We start from the raw sequence: 21,803 nt of genomic DNA, 5'->3' as shown, positions 1-21,803 counted from the left end.
ACTTACAGGGATAAGTACCAGGTGGGAAATCTATGGGAAGGGACATGTGGACCAGGCAGTCGCGGAGGGAACGATCCCTGCGAAAAGCAGAGAGGGGTAGAGAGGGAAAGATGTCCTTAGTGGTGGAGTCCTGTTGTAGGTGGTGGAAGTTGCGGATGATAATATGCTGGATTCGGAGGCTGGTGGGGTGGTAGGTGAGGACATGGGGAACATGGTCCCTGTTGTGGTGACGGGAGGATGGGGTAGGGGCCGGAGTGCGGGAAATGGAGGAGATGCAGGTGAGAGCATCATTGATGATGGCAGAAGGAAAACCACGATTCTTAAAGAAAGAGGACATTTGAGATGTCCTGGAATGCAAAGCCTCATCCTGGGAGCAGATGCGGTGGAGATGGAGGAACTGGGAATAGGGAATAGCATTTTTACATTTGACAGGGTGGGAAGAGGTAACCACCTCTCTCATAATTCTGCCTTCTTCTACTACCCATAGTGCTTTCCCCGTACATTCCTTCTTCACCTCTCCTGCCTACCCCCTCCCCACTTTCCCTTCCCCACCCCTTGATCTTTCCTCTGATTGGTTTTTCACCTGGCACCTTCTACCCTCCCCCCACCTTCTTAATAGAGCCCCTGCCCCCTCCTTCAGTCCTGATGAGGGGTCTCAGCCCGAAACGTTGACTGCTCATTTCAATGGATGCTGCCCGATCTGCTGTTCATCCAGCTTGTTTATATGTGTTTCTTTAACTTCTTTCTTGGGCAGTCTGAGGTATCTACCTGCTTCAAGCAGGCTTCAGTTATGCTTAAAAAGAACGTGGTCATCTGCCTCAATGTCCAGTAGCACTTACATCCACAGTGATTTAGTGTTTTGAGTGTTTGATTATGAAAATGTCAACTTTTACCTGAGAAATGACTTGGATCCATTCCAGTTTGCCTACCCAGAGCAACAGGTCCACATCTGATGCCATCTCACTGGTTCTTCATTCAATCCTGGGATATCAGAATGCTCTTTATTGACTACAGCTCAGTATTCAATAACCTCATCCCCTCAAAACACGTCCATAAGCTTCAAGGCCTTGCCCTCAATACTTCATGCAATTGGATTGTCGATTTCCTAACTTGCAGATCCCAAACAGCTTGGATTGGCAACACCTCCACAGTTTCCATCAGCACAGGTTTACCACAAGGCTGTGTGTTTAGCCCCCTGCTCTACTCACTTTACCCTTATTACTGTGTGGTTAAGCACAGCTCCAACACCATATTCAAGTTTGCTGATGACACCACTGTTGTTGGCCAAAGCAAAGGTGGTGATGCATCAGCATATAGGAGGGAGACTGGAAAATCTGATTGAGTGGTGCCATAGTGATAACCTACTCAATGTCGACAAGACCAAGGAGCTGATTATTGACTTCAGGAGGAGGAGGAAACCAGAGGTCGATGAGCTAGCACTCTTTGCAGGATCAGAGGCGGAGGGAGTCAACAACTTTAAATTCCTTGGTGCTATTACTTCAGATGACCTGTTCTGAGCCCCTTGCATAAGTGCTATTATAAAGAAAGCTCGGCAGCACCTCTACTTCCTTAGAATTTGTAAGGATGGCATGACATCAAAATCTTTGACAAACTCCTATAGATGTGTGTTGGAGAATATATTGACTGGCTGCATTAAACCTGGTATGGAAACACCAATGTCCTTCAACAGAAAATGCTATAAGAAGTAGTGGATACAGCCCAGTTCATCACAGGTAAAGCCTTTCCCACCACTGAGCACATCTACATGAAGTGTTGTTGCAGGAAAACAGCATCCATCATTAGGGACCTCCATCACCCAGGACATGCTTTCTTCTCGCTGCTGCCATCAGGAAGAAGATACAGGAGCCTCAGGACTAGTTATCACCCTCAACCATCAGGCACTTGAACTAAAGGTGATAACTTTACTCAACTTCATTTCATTATTGAAATGTTCCCACAACCTGTGGATTCACTTTCGAGGACTCTTCATCTCGTGTTCTCCTTTTAATACTCATTTAGTTATTATTTCTTTTGTATTTGCAGAATTTTTGTCTTTTACACATTTGTTGAATGCGTAAGTTAGTGTGGTGTATCATTGATTCTATTATGGATTTATTAAGTATGCATGCAAGAAAGTGAGTTTCGCGGTTGTATATGGTGACATATATGTACTCTGATAAATTTACTTTGAACTTTTATTTGTCAATGTGGAGTGGACAGCGTGTTTGTAAATCTGTTGTGTGCAAAGGACATTGGGAATGGTGTGTGTGGACTGCTGTGGGAGGAGTATGAGACAGGTGACAGAAGGAATGCCAGGGCAGAGGGTGGCATGGGTGCAGATATCAAGTTCATCATCACTCCATTTTACAATGAAATTGTTTTTTTTTGTTTTGCAGCAGCAGTACAGTGCAATACATAAAATTACAACAGTCTTAGGTGCCCTAGCTCTATATATGCTAAAGACTTTTGCGGTGCTGTATATCTGTACTGTACTGTATTGTAAAAAGTTCTTGTAGAATCAGTTCAGAGTTGTGGTGAATAAAGTTATCCATGCTGGCTAAGGAGACTGATATTTGTAGGGTAATAACTGTTCCTTTACCTGGTGGTGTGGGACACAAGGCTTCTGTACCTCCTGTCCAATAGTAGCAGTGAGAAGAGACCAAGGCCTGGATAAGCTGTCTGCAGTTTATGAATGCATGACTTATGGACATCCGAATGTACAATTGAGCTTCCATGATATTACTAAATTTAAAAGTTTGACATGCATACATATACTCAGTGACCACCTTAATAGGTACCTTCTACATAGAAACATAGAAAACCTACAGCATAATACTGGCCCTTTGGCACTCAAAGTTGTGCCGAATGTGTCCCTACCTTAGAAATTACTAGGATTACCTATAGCACTCTATTTTCCTAAGCTCCATGTACTTATCCAAAAGTCTCTTAAAAGACCCTATCATATCCGCCTCCAACACTGTTGCCGGCAGCCCATTCCACGCACTCACCTCTCTCTGAGTAAAAACCTTAGCCCTGACATCTCCTCTGTACCTACTCTCCAGCACCTTAAACCTGTGCCCTCTTGTGGCAACCATTACAGCCCTTCTTTCAGGTCACCTCTCATCCTCTGTCGCTCCAAGGAGAAAAGGCCAAGTTCACTCAACCTATTCTCATTAGGCATCACAAAGTACACTGCAGATGCTGTGGTCAAAGCAACATGTACAGTCCTGACGAAGGGTCTCGGCCCAAAATGTTGACTGCTCATTTCCACAGATGCTGCCCAACCTGCTGAGTTCTCCAGCATGTTGTACGTGTTGCTTTGACCACTGCATCTGTACCTTGTAAAGTGTACTTTGTGTTTACTATTCGTTACTCTGCTGCGAAGTCTCTTCGAGGTATGCCTACCTTGAAGAAGTTTAAATCTTCCCTTCGACAGGAGTTCAGTGAGACCACCTCTCACTGCTCACACTCTGTGATCTCTGCCTCTCATAAGGCATGCTCCCTAATCCAGGCAGCATCCTTGTAAATCTCCTCTGCACCCATTTTATGGCTTCCACATCCTTCCTGTAGTGAGGCGACCAGAACTGAGCAGTACTCCAAGTGGGGTCTGACCAGGGTCCTTTATAGCTGCAACATTACCTCTCAACTCCTAAATTCAGTTCCACGATTGATGAAGGCCAATACACTGTATGCCTTCTGTACCTAATAAAATTGTCACTGAGCATATGTTTGTGCTCTTCTGCTACTTTAGCCTATCCACTTCAAGGTTCCTTTCAGAGGTCTCTTCTGCACACTGCTGTTGTAATGCATATTTATCTGTTGCTATTGCCTTCCTGTCAGTTTCAAATCAATCTGGTCATTCTCCTCTAATCTCTCTCATTAACAAGACATTTTCACCCACAGAGCTGCACTCACTGGATTTTTTTGTGTTTTTTTTTCACCATTCTCTGTAAACTTTATAGACTGTTGTGTGTGACAATCCCAGGAAATCAGTTTCTGATCACATTTCTTCCCCATTCTCATGTTTGGTCTAAACAACTGAACTGCTTGACCATGCCTGCATGTTTTCATGCATCGAGTTGCTACCACATGATTGGCTAATTAGATATTTGCGTTAATGACCAGATGTGCAGGTTTACCTAATAAAGTGGCCACTTGAGTGTACATTCTTTCCTTTGAATGACAGAACTAGTTTTTTTCTCTTTTTCTTTTTTAGCAAGTGTTTCTTATCAATCTTGTATGCTTTTGATACCTCTCATTGCAATACTGTGGAGCTATGATTGCCATATTGAGTGATTGTTTTAATGTTTTCTTCTGATTTATGGACAAACAGAGACCAAACTTGTTCACTATGTGTAGATTGTTTGTAATGTGGTTACAACCGTGTGTTGCTGGAATGAAGAATTGTTTTGCTTTGGTCCAATGGAATCTGACATAAACTACTGCAAAAGATTGGAAAATATTTAAGCCAGTGGCATGTGGTTGTCCATGGGGTAATGAGGGCAGTAAGAGCAAACACTTTATATAGCTTTTTTTTGGTATTCAAAGTAGGACAGCAACAAGCACTTAATCCCTGAGGCTGATTCTTAAAGATTTTGGAACTGAAAGTTATACATATTTTTGTTTGGTCCTAGTTTTGCTTCCTGCAGTGTTATTTTTCAAGCCTCTGTTGTTTTTTAAAAGTGAGGTTAGATTTGGTGAAAACATTGATGAGCTGGCAAGACCAAAATCATTGGTGGCTTTGTAGTTCTCTAGTCAAGGAAAAGGAAACTACAATGAGCAGTACATCTGCACTACATTTGAAAATTTCTAATATAAACCTCTGCATGGACTTTGAACTTTGGGGCATTCTGAGCTTTTTTTTCCAAGAGCTGCGATAATTATATTACTGGTGTTGAATAAAAATAGTTGAAAGCCAATCGGGTAATTTTGTGGCCAGAAGAATATACGTTGAAAATGTTAATATAACCAATCTATACATGCGGATATGGACTTTTACCACCTGATATTTTGCTGTTGCATTGACTTTGAGCATTTCAATCCTACATAGGTAATTTCACATGAGGAATACCAATGATTTTGATATGTTTTGACTTGTACAATTAGTTAATTGAAAGTGACCATATTTTGGTTAGTGATTCAAAATAAATTGAAGCAGCATGTTCCGGTCAGAATATTTTACTGTTATGATAGTGAAATAATTGAAATCTGTTCAATTTGTTTATATTCTTGTACAAATCAATTGGAAATCTGGTAATTAAATTCAATTATAACTAGACAAATTAATATGGACAATAATAATCTAAGAACTGGTGTATTAAGTATGTTCTAATTTTGCTCATAAAGTTTAAAAGGGTGGAAGCCAAGCTCTGCTAATATTATTGAGCCTTTTGTATCATTTTTAAAAGTGCCTTATGGTCTGGTGTGATTGAATCACTTATCAAGATTTCCATGTGATGCAATCTTTTGACTCAAAACAAGCTAGGTTCTAACACAACAATACTATATCATCAAGCATTTACAGATTTTCAGATGGGGAAAAAAATACCCAATTCCTAACTAGCACTGATTTGGTAGTTTATAAATAATAAAATCAATTGTAGTTTTGCTTGAAAACTGTTGCACTTCCAGTTCATTTTCTGTTGGCTTGATTTTAAGATAACACTAAAATGTTATACAGTACAGCGAAATGCTACTTAATCTTTGCCTGGCCCAATTGTTTAAAGTATTTTGCATGCATCAGTTTTGAAATGAAGTAGTCTATTAAAAATTAGATAAGGTCACTATAATTATGCTGGGCGTCAAAGCAATTTGAAGTTACCAGATTGGTAAATGGTTCTGATGCCCCTCCTGGGCATCAAGTATCTTGTCTACATTGCCTCTCATCCTGCTTGCTTGCTGGAGGCCACTTCACCCGGTGATGTTCTGATGCTATTGTTGAGCTTGGGGGTTTTGGATACACGGAAGTTCTGGGCACTTCGGTGATTCCGGGCCTGGCTCCTGCGTCTCACCAGTGGTGACTCCTGTACTCTGTACCCGCTGTTCCATGCTCAGACATCTCATCTTGGCCTGGTGATCCTCAGACCATCTGGGTTCTTACAAACTTTGCTGTAGCCATGTTCCATGGTCAATTGATCATTACTGTGGGTCTTCATCTGCAGGTCTGTTTAGTCTGGGTTTTCATTCTTCCACGCCCCACTCCCCTCCGTGGCTCCCCGGGGGGTATACTTCTTTCGAATGTTCCATAGCTTTGATGGGTTCTTCTTTATAGGAGAAGCAGCTCGGGTTGCTAGCCCTTACTGTCCTGGTTCTGTCTTTCCAAGCTGTCTGCTGTCTCTCCAGTTGTTGCCACTTTTCCACAGTAGTCACCCGATCTCTTCCTGGATGATATGGGCCTGGCCAGGTGGACTGATATACTGATACTTCTTGTATCATCAGTGATGTAACCATTATTCCTGCAATATTACTTTGCTGTATGACATTGCTCAGTCAGCTCCATCATGGGCATGAGCATCTGTAGCATCCAGGACCTCTTCAAGGAGCGATGCTTCAAGAAGGACCTAACCTCCCGTCACCCAGGACATGCCCGTTTTTCATTGCTACTAACAGGAAGGTGGGACAGGAGCCTGAAGGTGCACTCTCACCAATTCAGGAACAGCTTCTTCCCCTTGCTATTGGTAAAGCAACTGTAGCTACCCATTTGGAAGTTTTGATAGCAAAATAGAGCCATGTTATGAAACGATTTTCAATTAATTCTTCCTTTCCCAGAAACTTGTGTTCAAGAAATTAGTAATTTGGTCTTGGTCCAGTCTTCAACCACATCATCCCTTGTGCCTAAATGTGCTAATGTGCTTGGATATGGTAGGCTTGCAAAGCTCTCCTGCTCTTAACGGACAACCCTTGAAGAATAGGTCCCATCCTAGGACACTTTTAAAAGGCTTTGAAGTGGTTTTAAATGTGTCTCAGAGAAGCACTTAACAACTACCAAATAGATGTAAGTGATATAAAGTAGTAAAAACATGTCATTTATTTATTATGCTTCAGAATTATAGTAAGTAATCATATGGGCTTTGAGGCAAATGGTTCTGAGTTGGAATCCAGCCAGGTCTCAACCTGGGCAGCAGCAGTATCTGTGTAGAAGAGAGGCCTGGCAATCTACCTTTCGTATCTTGCCATGAAAACTCTATGGACAACTACATTATCCATGGGGTCAATGAGTCGATGACAACTCAATGGCATTCGAGTCATCAACAATTATGTGAATGGTATCTTAGGCATAAAGCAGGCCTTTTGTTTCAATCACAGTTCTCCACTGCTAGATTCAATGAGTAGTAGTTGAATGGGAAGGTTATGTGTTGATAATTGAACATCCTACCACACAATTTCTCTTGGGCTTTTGCATTTGGACATGTTTGCATGGAGGTCTGAAGATGTAGAGCACATGTTCAAGATTATGTTCAAGTGTGTGTTGTAGGGGCAACTCAAACTGCCACACAGGAGGGTATGTGTGAATTTGAATGTGGAGAGTTGGCCTATCATTCTGGGAAGGTTATTTACTTGCTAAATGATACTTTCCTCAACACCAAAGGGAAACATTGACTGAATAAATTTGTTACATCTCTTTTCATCTATTAGGGTTTTGGTTACTGTTCAGTTGTTTCTGGTTGGGAGTAGTGATTTATTACAGTGAGACATGGAGTCTCAAATCATCGTGTTGAGCTTCATTAATGTTACAACTGCACTCGTGAAAGTAAACAATATTTTTGTCATGTTGCATTGTTGATAGTGTTAAGTCTTTGATGCTTTTGTCATTGAATATTCAGCCTTTGGCCTGCTCTTGTATTCATTTTATTTATGTGATGGACTTTTTAAATATTTGGTCAGTAATGATCAACAGTTTGTAGAGAAATTGGCTTTATTAATGTTGAATGCCAAGGAAGAGTGATTAATCTTAGAAATTATGTTGTAAGGTACAAATGTTCTTTGCTTGCAGCCCAATTCAGATTATATTCTAAGATTTGCTGCATGTGACAAGATCTGTTATATATCTGAAGGGCACTAAATGTAATGCTCCATTTCTCACTTTTTAAGATAAAGGGATATTTATTTGGTTTTTTTAGGAAATTGAATGAAATCAACCTTGGCTAAGGACCGACTTGGCAGTACAGAGAATATTAACTATTTAGTAATTTTAGGTAGTTCTATAGTGCATCAGTATGAATCTATTGTGTTTTTATAGTAGCTCTGATGAAATCACTGCAGTAGTTTTATGGAGTCTTAATATGTTTATAAGACTTTGTCTTGCTTGCCTTTGGGTTTGAAATCCGCAATTGTTATGTAGTGACTTTAAATAATTTGATTCCCATTCGTGTTTGTTTGTATTAATTTGAATTCTGTAATCCACTTTCATTTAAAGTTGGAATGATACTAAATCTTTAGTACATTGCTACTACTGCAGAATTACTTACAACCAAATTTGCCATCCTTGTCAAGAATTTTAGTCAAACATATATATGTAATTAGTGCTTATATACTTTTGCCATCTGTTAACACCATCATATTTTTTTTTCAGGATGTATGACACCATGTCTACAATGGTGTATTTAAAGGAAGATAAATTAGAAAAACTCTCTCAGGAAGAGATCATTGGAAAAACAAAACAGGTGATTCAGGGGCTTGAGGCGTTAAAAAACGAACACAACTCCATTTTACAGAGCCTGTTGGAAACCCTAAAATGTCTGAAAAAAGATGATGAGGTGAATTTGGTTGAAGAAAAATCCAACATGATTCGCAAGTCTTTGGAAATGTTAGAACTTGGTCTCAGTGAAGCACAGGTAAATTTTGCCAAAGTTGTTTAAGATTTTTATTTTATCGAGAATGGAATCCAGTTAATTGGGACACATTGGGGCCAGTACGTTTTGGTCCAATTAACTGTCTGCCCCAATTAGCTGAAGTTTCATAGAAATAGTTAAAATGTATATATTTTTAAAAGAAAGACCAAATACTGTTTAATTGAGTAAGAAATTGTTTTTAAATGAAATACAGAACAAATTGGAACACTATCAATACTATTATGGTACTATAAAACTGTGTATGCGTTCCTAATAATTATTGACAAAGGAATTCATCCAGTGTATGCATTCTATTGACTTTAATTGAATAAAATCAGCATGGACGCCTGGTGTAGATAATGGACTGCCTTCATACAGTGTTATCGATGATTGCATCATCCAAATAACACACACAAAATGCTGGTGGAATGCAGCAGGCCTGGCAGCATCTATAGGGAGAAGCGCTGTCGACGTTTTGGGCCGAGACCCTTCGTCAGGACTTAGGTGCACGTGTCTGATGCTAGTTAGATAAGTAGCTGCCCCAATTAACCAAAATCCAGTGTATTATAACACGTTCTATATCCTCTGAACATGACTTTATTCAGTCTTATTTTCTGTTACTACTCTTGCTGGTAAGGCAGGCAACAATATCTTTTTGAAGATTGAAAACTTGGCCATTTTGCAGCTTCTGACTTACAAATAAATTCCAGAAATCCTGGACAATCAGGCACCATATCAAGAGAGAAATAAGTTAACATTTCAGTTCAAAGACTTTTCAGTGTTACGAAGTAATATTTCTGAGAAATTTCTCCTTACTACGGCTTAAAGCTTGGACTGGTTTTGGAATTGTGCTGCTACCTCTAGGTGGGAAAAATAAGACTGTCAAGCAGTTTAATAATATCATTAAATTAATTAATTCCAGCCTGTTTCAGGTGACCAAGGCACCATACTAGTGCTTTACTGTGAAAGCAGTTGCTCGCAGCTTATTGGACAAATGCAGTGATTATCATATTGATTGATGCAGATCACAAATAACTGCTTGCAAAGTTAAGTTTTTGTGATTACCAATCAGTGTTTGGGATTCATTAGTAAGGGCAAATTAAAGGAAGGCAGGGGCAAGTGCAGTGACCACTGTCAGAGTAGCGATCTTGAGGAATTAGCTCTTCAAGGCTTGTGCAAAGGGAGGCTTCAGTCAGAAAAAGCAATCAAGGTTAAAGTCTTTTTCCGTTCCCTCCTTTATATCTGCTCAGCTGGGTCAGTGCCAGGCAGGACAGTGGAATGCTCCTCTTGTGGGATGTGGGAAAGCAGGGAGACCTCCAGTGTCCCTGATGACTACGTATGCATGAAGTGCATCCAGCTGTAGCTTCTAACAATCACGTTAAGGAGTTGGAGCTGGAACTGGATGAAATCCGGATCATTTGGGAGGCTGAGGAAGTGCTCGATAGGATATAGTCACACTTAAGGCACAGGAGACTGGGTGACAGTCATGAAGGGGAAGAGTTTAAGGAGCCAGTGCAGAGAACCCCGTGGCCATCCCCTCAACAACAGGTACAAATGTTCCCCCCCCCCCCTTTACAAAGGTAGAGCGTTCCTACAAAACCTTTCTTAAGCTGAAATGGCATAAAGCAAAGAACCATTAATTTATATGGGAAAAATTTTCGTAAAAGCAAAAATCCTCTTTGTAATGCGAAAAAAGGTTACTAATGTAGGTCTTTTGTAAAAGTAAAGTGGCGTAAAGCAAACATTCGTAAAGTGGGGAACACCTGTATATTAGTTTGGATACTGCTTTGGGGGGGGGGCGGGTGGGGAAGAGGGTGATAGGAAATGGACCTAACAGAGGAAAGTCATAGTGGTTGGATCTCTGGCACTGAGTCTCTGGCAAAGAGAAGGGGGAGAAGAGGCATGCTGTGGTGATAAGGTACTCGTTAGGGGAATGGACTGGAGTTTCTGTAGGCGAGAATGAGATTCCCAGAAAATATGTTGCCAGGGTCTGGGATATCTCAAATAGAGTCCCCAGCATTCTTAAGTAGGAGAGTGAACAGCCAGAAGTCCATGTAGGTATCAGTGACGTGGGTAGGACAAGTGATGAGGGTCTGCATAGGAAGTTGGGCGCTATGTTAAAGGGCAGGACCTCCAGAGTTATGATCTCAGGATTGCTACCAGTGCCATGTGCTAGTGAGGTCAGAACTAGAAAGACTATCCAGTTTAATACATAGCTAAGGAGTTGGTATAAGAGGCAGGACATAACATTTTTAGATCATTGGGCTCTCTTCCAGGGAAGGTGGGACCTGTACTTTAGATACAATTTGCACCTGAAGCGGAGGAGGCCTATGATAAATAGACTGTAGTCAGCATTGTTTCCTCAAGGGAAAATTTTGCCTGACAAATCCGTTTGAATTCTTTGAAGAAATAACAAGTAGGATAGACAAAGGAGAGTCAGTGAATGTTATGTGCTTGGATTTTCAGAAGGCCTTTGACAAGGTGCCACACATGAGGCTGCTTAACAAGCTATGAACCCATGGTATTACAGGAAAGATTCTAGCATGGATAAAGTAGCGGCTGATTTGCAGGAGGCAAAGACTGGGAATGAAGGGACCGTTTTCTGGTTGGCTGCCTGTGACTAGTGGTGTTCTACAAGGGTTTGTGTTAGGACTGATTCTGCTTACACTATATGACGATGATTTGAACGATGGAATTGATGGCTTTACTGCAAAGTTTGCAGACGATATAAAGATGGGTGGAGGGGCAGGTAGTTTTGAGGAAGTAGAAAGGCTACAGAAGGGCTTGGACATTTTGGGAGAATGAGGAAAGAAATGGCAGGTGTCGGGAGAAGAAATGAAACGATTGAGAAAATATAGAAACCTGAGGCGCAAAGGTACTTGGAGTCCTTGTGCAGGATTCCCTAAAGGTTAATTTGCAGGTTGAGTCTGTAGTGAAGAAGAAAAATGCAATATTAGTATTCATCTCAAGAGGGCTAGAACATAAAAGCAAGGATGTAATGTTAAGACTTCATAAAGCACTGGCGAGGCCTCACTTGGAGTATTGTGAGCAGTTTTGTGCCCTTTATCTGAAAAAGGATATGCTAAAACTGGAGAGGGTTCAAAGGAGGTTCATGAAAATGATTCCAGGTTTGAATGGCTTGCCATTGATGGCTGTGGGCCTGTGTCCACTAGATTTTCGAAGAATGATGGGGTGATCTCATTGAAACCTATTGAATGCTGAAAGGCCTTGATAGAGTGGATGTGAAGAGTCCTATGGTGGGAGAGTCTAAGACCAGAGGACACACCCTCAGAATAGACGAGCGCCCTTTTAGAACAGAGGTGAGGGGGAATTTCTTTAGCCAGAGAGTGGTTAATCTGGAATTCTTTGCTGCAGCAGCTGTGGGTGCCAGGTCTTTATGTCGAATTAAGGCAGAGGTCTTGATTGGTCAGGACATGAAGGGATACATGGGGAAAGGCAGGAGATTGGGTCTGAGAGGAAATTGGATTAGCTGTGATGAAATGGTGGAGCAGACCCGATGGGCCAAATGGCCTAATTCTGCACTTTTATCTTATGGTTTATCTCATTGTGGCATGTGGAGATTTCATTATATCATTGATGAAGAAGTGGAAAAAGACAAAATCACTGGGAATAGAATAATAGTTTATCTATAGACTTGCATTTGAGATGGTGGATAGGATGTTTTTTTCTCTAACTCATTATATACTTAAATGGTAAAATCCATTATAATGAAATAGACATTTAGTATATCTTTGGTTTTGTGTTGCATTGAACATATTGTGATTTAGTACAAGGTGGAATCTGAAAAATGTTAAGATACAAATTTTATAGGATTTTTAGTAAAGATGGCATCACAATAATTTATTTTATGATCATTTATTACATGTATTTAACTATTTGGATTTTATAATATTTCCTTTGATTTGTAGTGTAGAGAGAATGCCTATTCATTGAAAGCTCCAGAGAATGACACCTTTCCAGTATGAATCACCAATGTTTTTGAATAACCTTTCTTGTTGGTTCCTTACTCCTTACCACTGAAACTTAATCCTGTTTTTACAAAATGTGAGTGTAAGACTACATTGCAATGTTATTATTTTGATTATATGACAAGATGTTTAATTCGGGCTTGGGCAGTGCATTTAAAATTGTTATCCTACACTTATTTTTAGAATATTTTTCCTATATGGACACATTGAAGAACATTAGCAGGAATTTGACATTTTATGGTATTGGCAGTCTCATTATTTCAGTTTTGTAAAATGTGCTTACTATGATTTGTATTAAGGTTATGATGGCATTATCTAGTCACTTAAGTGCAGTGGAATCGGAAAAACAAAAACTACGTGCTCAGGTACGTCGATTGTGTCAGGAGAACCAGTGGCTACGAGATGAGCTGGCAAACACACAACAAAAATTGCAGAAAAGTGAACAGAGTGTAGCTCAACTGGAAGAGGAAAAGAAACATTTAGAATTTATGAATCAGCTTAAAAAATTTGATGAAGATCTTTCACCACTGGTGAGTAGACAGCAGATTGCATGTAAATAGTGTATAGATGGGATAACTGTACCCATTTGCTTGATTTATTCCGTTAGATGCCTTTTCAGAAGATAATACTGTTAAAATTATAATGCAACTGTAGAAAACTGAATAAATATTTGTTTTGTTTTCTAAATACAGTGTAAAATTGAGTTATCTTTGGAATTCCCTACTGCAGTCTTATAAATGCCAGTTAAGGTGGGCAGCATGGACACATTAGGCCAAAAGGCCTGTTTCTATGCTTTATGACTCGACCATTCTATCCAGTGCAAACTCTGATACTATCAGCATTCTGAGCTTAGTGGGTTTTATCAATGATGCCTTCCCTTGATGAAAACTATGCCTGTCACTAGTAGAAATGCGGAAACAGAATTGTCTCAGTGAATCATTATCTTACTATTTCATGAGATGTTCTTTGGTTTATGGTTATTTTACTTGATGTGTGTTTATTTCTATTGTAACTTAAAATAAAAATGGCAAAGTGACACAATAAAAATGTTTTAAGTGTCCCTCCATGGAAGGGTGTAGTATAGGATGACAGAATGAATTTGATCTTCTTTCACTTGAGACAAGTGAGAATGAGATCTTTGTGATGAGAATCCAAGCCATTGACAAGAGTATGTCTCCTTGCATGTCAGTGTCACTTCGGAGTAGCAAGAGCGAGATCTATGTGAGAGCAGAAACCATTGAAAAAAGCAAGTCTTATTGTATGAGTTTCACTTGAGCAAAATAAAAGTGAGGTTTAAGCAGGAGTGGGCAGTGTTAGAGTGGAGAACTGAGGCTTTGGCTCAAGAGGCTTCGGTTAGAAGTTGAGGCCAAGGCCCAGGGGCCATTTTAGATTGGCTATTGTGTGAATGGGCCAGTGGAGGGGTCTCAGGTCTGAGACTTTGGGTTGGGAGTCTTTGGCAAGGAGGTACAAGTGAGTAGCAGGTAAGGATTTTTGTATAGTAGTTAACCAAATTACAACACATTAAAGAAAATGGAGATGCAGCATTAGGTGATTTGTAGCTGCACGATGTGGCAGCTGGTGGACTCCATTGTGGTTCCTAGTCACAGTGTTTGCAGCAAGTGCTCGAGTTCCTTGGTTGCTTAAGGAACTTGGGTACAAAGTTTTTTGACCTGGAATCTGAGCTGTGAGCACTGTAATACTGAGTTACCTGGACACTGTGCTTCAGAAGGCAGTCAAACACATTAGATAAACTACTAAAAGTTTGTGCTGTGGTCAGGGCAAGAGGGTGTGACTGCAAGTGTGGTAGGTAGGGCAATCTAAGAGGTAGTATTGGAAGAGAGTTTTACCTTTTAAGCCTGTCCAACAGGTTTGAGATTGTTATTGTCTGTGAGGCTGAGAGTGGGTGTTGCAGTAAGGATGAGCAAACAAATTGGTATCCTGTTTCAGGGAGCCATTCAAGAGTAGAGAGAGAAGTGAAATATAGTTGTAATTGTAGATGGTATAGTCAGGAAAATAGACATAATTCTCTATTGCAAGGATTGAGAATTCCAAAGGTTGTGTTGTCTGCCTGGTGCCCAGGTTCAGAATATCTCATCTGACCTGCAGAAGAATTCGAAGTGGGAGGAGAAAGTTCCAGTTGCTGGTATATATAGATACCAACAACATTGGAAGGAGGAGGAGAGAGGTTCTGTGGAGGGAACTTGAGCAGCTAGGGACTAAATTAAAATGCATAACCAAAAAGGTTATCTTTTGAGTCATGTGGAAATTGGCATGAAGTTCAAAGAGCCAAATGCATGACTCTTTGGGGGTGAGAAGCCATTTTTCCCCCTGAACAGTACAGTGAATCTTTTTGTTATGGTTGTATTGGATGCTAGTAAGGCCATACCTTGAGTACTGCACAGTTTCAGTTATCTGGCCTGAATCGGGATATTGTAACATTGAGGCAGATTCACCAACCTAATTCCTATCAAGGTAGGTTGAGTTTGTATTTGGAGAAATTTGGAAGTGAAGAAGTAATCTTATTGAAGTAGTCTAGGGAAGGTGTAGAGATCTTTTCTGTGGAGGAAGAGACTCTACCAAGGAGCTGGTCTTTTAAAATTGAGGTACATAGAAATTCCGTCCTGTTTAGGGTAGTGAATCCCAGGAATTTTCTTAGCCAGAGAGTAGTGGAGCCTTGCAGATGGGAAATATTTAAAGTGTGGATAAGAATGTCTTAGGAAGATTGGAGTTGATTGAGGGCTATGAGGATCTGGAGGAGGAGTTGAGACCATGTGTAGATCAGCCATGATCATAATGAACGGTGGAGCAGGCTTGAGGGGCCAGATTGTCTGTTCTTGAACTTGGTTTCATGTGTTCTTTCCTTGTAAGCCTTATACTTCCATTTGTGCTTGGCATCCTTCCAAGTTCCAAACTCTCTATATTTATATATTTTGGCATTATAAAGCTGTTACCAATGTCTTCCTTCAAGTCCATTGATTTCTTATCCTGTGACCTTAGATGGATTAGTAAAAGTCACTTCATAATCAACTGCATCATGCATTTTTAATTTCATATAATCCAATTTTAGAAAAGATTTGCATTTGAATAAGAACCTTGCATGACTCCAGGAAATTCCAACTTGTTTCAGTAAACTGATTACACTTCAAAAATAACCTTGTAGCTCTAATGTAGGAAATACAGTAATTGCAAGTATATAAACACTGAACAAAATGTCCAAGTGGCTTATTTCAGATGTTGGGTATCAACTCTGAACTGATTCCACAACCTATGGATTAGCTTTAAAGGTCTCTACAACTAGTGTTTTCCGTTTTATTTAGTTGCTTAATAATCTTTTTTTTATTATTATTATTATTATGTGCACCATTTGTCTTTTGCACATTGCATTTTCCTTCTGCAACTTTCTTGATTCTGGAATCTGGATCATTCTCCCTAAATTCATCTTAATTCATTTCCTTGATCTCCCCTTCAACACTCTGCATTGTGCCTCTTTCAGCATTGTTTTTCAGATGTTCAGTAACTTCTGTGGCCTACTGTGGTAATTAGGATGGAGGAAGGGGGATCTGAATAAGGGACAAAACTAACTTTCTCTAAATGTATTTAATGTTTTGTCTGCTAATAAATTTAATGTGTTAGAACATGTAGGCAATTACTGTAAATGGATTTTGTAAATTATCATTAGCTATTGACCTTGCTCTTGATGTTCATAACCATTAATGTATATTCTACAATGTAGGATTTGTCTTTGAGGAATTAATATTTTTTCAGAAAAGCATTTCAGTGAAAAGTATTCACACATTGTTATCATCTCTTAAACTGCTGCAATGCTAGTGAAATATCTGAAATTTGATGGACTGACACCAAGTGTGGGCTCCCATAGAAGAATTTCATTCTAATCATATAAAAGAACACATTGAGATTTGCCAAGAGTCTGAGACTACATCAGGAGTACGAAGAGTAGTTTTGGTCTTGGTAACCTGGGAGGAATATGCTGGCTTTGAATTTGGGTTGGAAGATTGAGGAGTAGGTTGTTGTGCAAAGGGGACTTGAGGAAGTGTGGCTTGAATTGACTGGAGCTGAGAAAAAGGAGCTGATCTTGTTAAGGAAAGCAAGATTCTGAGAGGAATTGCAAGCATATTTCTTATTTTGCCAGATCCAGAGCTTGATACTACCAACTCAAGAAAAAGGGTTCACCATTTTAAAAACGATTGGAAGCAATGTTTTGTATTAAATAGTTTGTAACTTCTGTGAATGCTTAGCTTTTTCAATATATTTAAGGCTGAGAATGAGTTATTTGAAGGAAATCTGAAGTGGACCGTAGAATTAGCCATGATTTTACTAATTGCAGAGCAGAGTCAAAGAATACTACTGATGCTTTTATTTTGCATGGCTTTTAATCAGTGCTTTGGATAGGTATAATGGCTTCTAATATTCAGATGCATTAAAACGTTTGGTTTGTTGTCTAGTACATAATGAGTATTTACTTATGTTGCACAGGAGGACAAGGACACAGATTCATCCAAAGAACCTCTGGATGATCTTTTCCCAAATGAAGATGATGAACCAGGGCAGGGAAGTAAGTGTTCAGATTGACCTAGCATTCTTTTAATAATTTTGCAATAATTAACTGATTTTCTTTGTAAGTTCAAATTTAGCTACAATTACATTGTATTAAATAATGTTACATCAGATATTTTGACTTTTCAAAATGGGTACATACAGTATGTTTGATTTAATTGTTAAAGTATTATAGATTTTTTTCTATAAATACTTGGGAATAAAGCAGTTGATGTTTGGAGGCAGTTTCTTTTTTGGATGTAAATATCTTGAGAAATGTCATATCCATAGTAGCGTAGTGGTTAATGCAACGTTGTTACAGCTCGAGGTGTCAGAGTTTGGAGTTCAATCCAGGCGTCCTCTATGAGGAATTTTTACATCCTCCCCGTGGAATGTGTGGGCTTTCCTTGGTTGCTCCAGTTCCCTCCCACAATCCAAAGACATGCTGGGTAGGTTAATTGGTCATTATAAATTGTCCTGTGATTAGGTTAGGGTTGAATTGGTGGTGTTGGGGTTGCTGGGTGCTGTGGTTTGAAGGGCCAGAAGGGCCTATTCTGCATTGTATCTCTAATTAAAAATGTTAAATCAATATAATACTATTTATTTGCAGTGTTATATCTACACTTAATGTATGTAATATAGATAGCATTTTATTAATTTACAGTTCAGCAACAACATAGCAGTGCAGCTGCTGCAGCACAGCAGGGTGGCTATGAAATCCCAGCCAGACTAAGGACCTTGCATAATTTAGTCATACAGTATGCATCACAAGGCAGGTATGAAGTTGCTGTGCCTCTTTGTAAACAAGCTCTTGAAGATTTGGAGAAAACTTCGGGGCATGACCATCCTGATGTTGCTACGATGCTAAACATTCTTGCTTTGGTGTACAGGTTAGTGGTTTTTTTTGTGCGTAGAAAAGTTTAAATATTTAAAATTGGTTTTGTACTTTGAAAGTTTCATAAGTTTTTTTTCTTGATCACGCCAACCAAAAATTCATTAATTGCCAATAAAGGTAGGATCAGAAATATTTGAGTTACTACATCTTTGGAACAAAAATGAAATGCATTTTTATTAGCAAATCTCTTACTGCAGTTTATAAATGTTATGTAAAAGGATTTTTTTATTAAATAAAGTTAGTAAGTCAGGTCTTCCAGTTACAGCAGCTGGGATTGAATGAGTGTTTATACAAAATCTTTGGGAGACATCAGGAATGCTGAGGAGAGAATAAAGTTTGCAACTGGGAGGTATCTGAATTAGAGTCATAGGGCAGTACAGCATGGATTCTGGTCCTTTGGCTCAACAAGTCCATGCTGACCAGTCCCCACCAAGCAAGTCCCAATTTCCTCCATTTGGCCCATATTCCTCTAAGTCTGCCTATGCAAAAGCTGCTTAAACACTACTATTGTACCTGCTTCAACTCCTTCCGCTAGTCTCTTGTTCCATATCCTTGCCACCCACTGCTTGAAAAGATTGCTTCTTGGGTTCCTTTTTAATTCTTTCCTGTCTCATCCAAAATCTATGCCGCCTTGTTTTTGACTCCAAAGGTTGTTGTCATAAGTGCCTCTTATAATTTTAACATTTCTGTAAGGTTGCCCCTCCTCCTGCTACATTTCAAGGAATAAAGGCCTAGATTGACCAGCCTCTCCATGGAATTCAGGCCCTCTGGTCTTGGCAACATCCTCACAAATCTTTTGTGTACTCTTTACTATCCAGTGCAGCCTCACTACCAACGTAGACAACTCTAAAACTCAATATCCTGACTGATGAAGGCCAAGTGTGCTTTTGCATGACCCTGTGTTGTAAATATCCCGAGTACACCAAATGTGAACAGCAAAATCCTCTTATTATCTTGCTAGCAAGGGTGCAGTTAAGGGGTAGCACTTTGCTCTCAATCAAAGTTGGCTGTACCTCCTTACAGTTCCTCCTTGTATTGTTCTTCAGTAAATTTCTATGGCCTTGCTAAATCACAGTCTGGCAAAGACTGTCATTTAAAAAAAAGACTTCATCCAAACTGCACAAGGCCTAATTCATTCTAACAGTTTTCAGTTCTTGATCAATTTGGTACTTCTGCAGTAAGGATGTGCAGTTAATCATTAACTCTTTTGCAAGCATGTTTTCATATTTTCAACACTTTTGTCCTCTGAAGACAACTCTCTCAATTCTGTGGAAACACTCTTAATTATTGTATTGTATGTACAGTAAGGCATAAAGGGCTCAGTTTCTTTTGAAAGTTTTGATATGAGGAACATGGAGATTTATTTGTTCAGGGGCATTTGTTGTTTTATAGTCTTGCTTAATTCACGGCCTAGGCATAATACTGTCTGGATTGATGTGTAGGTCACCACTATTATTGCCTACATGATGAGGCTTAACAATGCCTCCAAATAATCTGGTATCCATCCCCACCAGTTAAAGGGCTTTTCCTCTGTCACTTTATACAAAATCTTAAGCTGCTTTTATACAGTGTCCATATTTGATGCTCTATGGCCATTTTAATCCACAAAGTAGCAGTTGGACTCATTTATAATAGCACAGAACACCTCCACTGGCTGTCATGGAATCTAGAGCCCAACAGTTTTGAAATACCATTTTTGAAAAGAAGAATAAATTTATGAAACCCAGTGTTCCATGTAGTAAGGGGATTCTCGACCTCCCACTTAAGGTGACCCTTTTTAAGGAAATTGTTGACAAGAGTACGTGTGTATACGTGCTTTACCCCCCCCCCCCAAGCCTCGGGCAAGTATTCCTATAGCATACATCTCTGCCGGATCCAGGTGTACGGTTTTATCGGTATTGTTACCACAAATCCAGAGTAACCTGGGGTTAATAAGACTGCGGGACCAGTTTGTGTAGTTCTGGTAAAACCTCAGCCAGTTAGGGGGAGTCCTGTCATCAGTACCATATGCTTTGAGGGTCATGCACAACTCAGTACAATTTAATCCCCCTCCCCCCTAATGCAGGAGGTGGAATTGTTCCTGCTAAAATATTCATTTGACAACCATAGCCACGAACCTCTCTCTTAACAGGATTTCAGATTTCTGCATCATTGCAATATCTTCTGGGGAAGGTATGACCTGTACAAAAAGGACAGGCTAAGCCTGAACCCAGGTGAAGGGGGAGGGTCCAATATCTTTGTGCAGAGGTTTGCTAGAATTGTTGGGGAGGATTTAAACTAATTTGGTAAGGGATTGGGAACTGGAGTGATAGCGCTGAGGATGGAACAGTTGGTATGGATTTCCCCCGCTATCTGAAGGTAGAGAGTTCCTATGAAACTGTAAGCGGAAATGTCGTAAAGCGTAGAAGCAATTACCATTAATTTATATGGGAAAAATTTTTGAGCGGTCCAAAACCCAAAAAATAACCTACCAAATCATACCAAATAACCCATAAAACCTAAGATAATACTAGCATATAGTAAAAGCAGGAATGATATGATAAATATACAGCCTATGTAAAGTAGAAATATTGCATGTGCTGTGTAGTTTCACTTATCAAAATTGGGAAGACAGCGAGCCAAAATCGATTTGGAGAAAAATATCAGCACATACACGCCTATGCACGTACATGTGCACCCACGTACACGCATGCACATACGACTGAATGCACAAGGCTTCACAGTCATGGTAGTCTTTCTTGGGGTAAACACACGCATAAAGCGGGCGTCTTTTTCTCGTAAAAGCGAACAGATACTAATGTAGGTCTTAAATAACAGCGAGCTGTCGTAAAGTGAACATTCAAAAAATGGGCACCACCTGTATACAAATAGATGTAGTGAGACTGAGGAAGGATGGACAGATGAAAGGGCAAAATTACAGTTAGTGGAAGGAGTTGCAGTGTAACATTGGGACAAAATCAAACGGTGATAAATATAGGACTGAAGGTAAGACTTAATATAGGACTTAAATGAATGTAGTGTATGGAATGAGGTAGATCTTGTAGCGCAGTTAGGGTTTGGCAGGTATGACGTGTGGGGATAACTGAGGTGTCTGAAAGAATCAAATTAGGTTTAATATCACCTGCATATGTTGTGAAATTTGTTAAATTTATGGCAGCAGTACAATGAGATACATAATATAATTCAGTTATTTTTTCCTCAATATTTATCAAGTGTGTGTGTGTGTGTGTGTGTGTATTTAAAATAAGTAGGCAGAGGGGCATGGGATGTCTCTTGGTAAAAAATGAAATCAAATCCTTAGAGAATCCTTGTGGGTAGAGTTAGGAATTGCAAGGGTAAAGAGTCCCTGTTGAGAATTATATACTGATCTCCAAACAGTAGCTAAGATGTGTGGTATAAATTTCAACAGGAGATAGAAAAGGCATGTAAAAAGGGCAGTGTTACAATGGTCATCGAGGATTTCAACATGCAGGTAGATTGGGAAAATCAGGTTGGAGCTGGATCAGAAAGAGATGAAGTTTGTAGAACACCTAT

General features: G+C 39.7%; 1 protein-coding gene across 7 annotated transcripts in view; it reads left to right on the top strand.

Annotated features, from left to right (window-relative positions):
- Positions 1 to 21,803, top strand: part of klc1a (kinesin light chain 1a) — a 95,103-nt gene that overhangs the window by 9,506 nt on the left and 63,794 nt on the right. For all 7 annotated transcript variants that reach the window (XM_059958602.1, XM_059958565.1, XM_059958569.1 and 4 more), the window contains exons 2-5: positions 8,573 to 8,834; positions 13,120 to 13,350; positions 17,315 to 17,393; positions 18,039 to 18,264. In XM_059958602.1, coding sequence (XP_059814585.1) covers positions 8,574 to 8,834; positions 13,120 to 13,350; positions 17,315 to 17,393; positions 18,039 to 18,264 — 797 coding nt within the window. In that variant the 5' untranslated portion in view covers position 8,573. The remainder of the gene's footprint in view (positions 1 to 8,572; positions 8,835 to 13,119; positions 13,351 to 17,314; positions 17,394 to 18,038; positions 18,265 to 21,803) is intronic.

Source organism: Hypanus sabinus, chromosome 2 (genome assembly GCF_030144855.1).
Source record: "Hypanus sabinus isolate sHypSab1 chromosome 2, sHypSab1.hap1, whole genome shotgun sequence".
Taxonomy (NCBI): Eukaryota; Metazoa; Chordata; class Chondrichthyes; order Myliobatiformes; family Dasyatidae; genus Hypanus; species Hypanus sabinus.
Note: the sequence above shows the minus strand (reverse complement) of the source record. Positions and strands in the feature narration are given on the sequence as shown.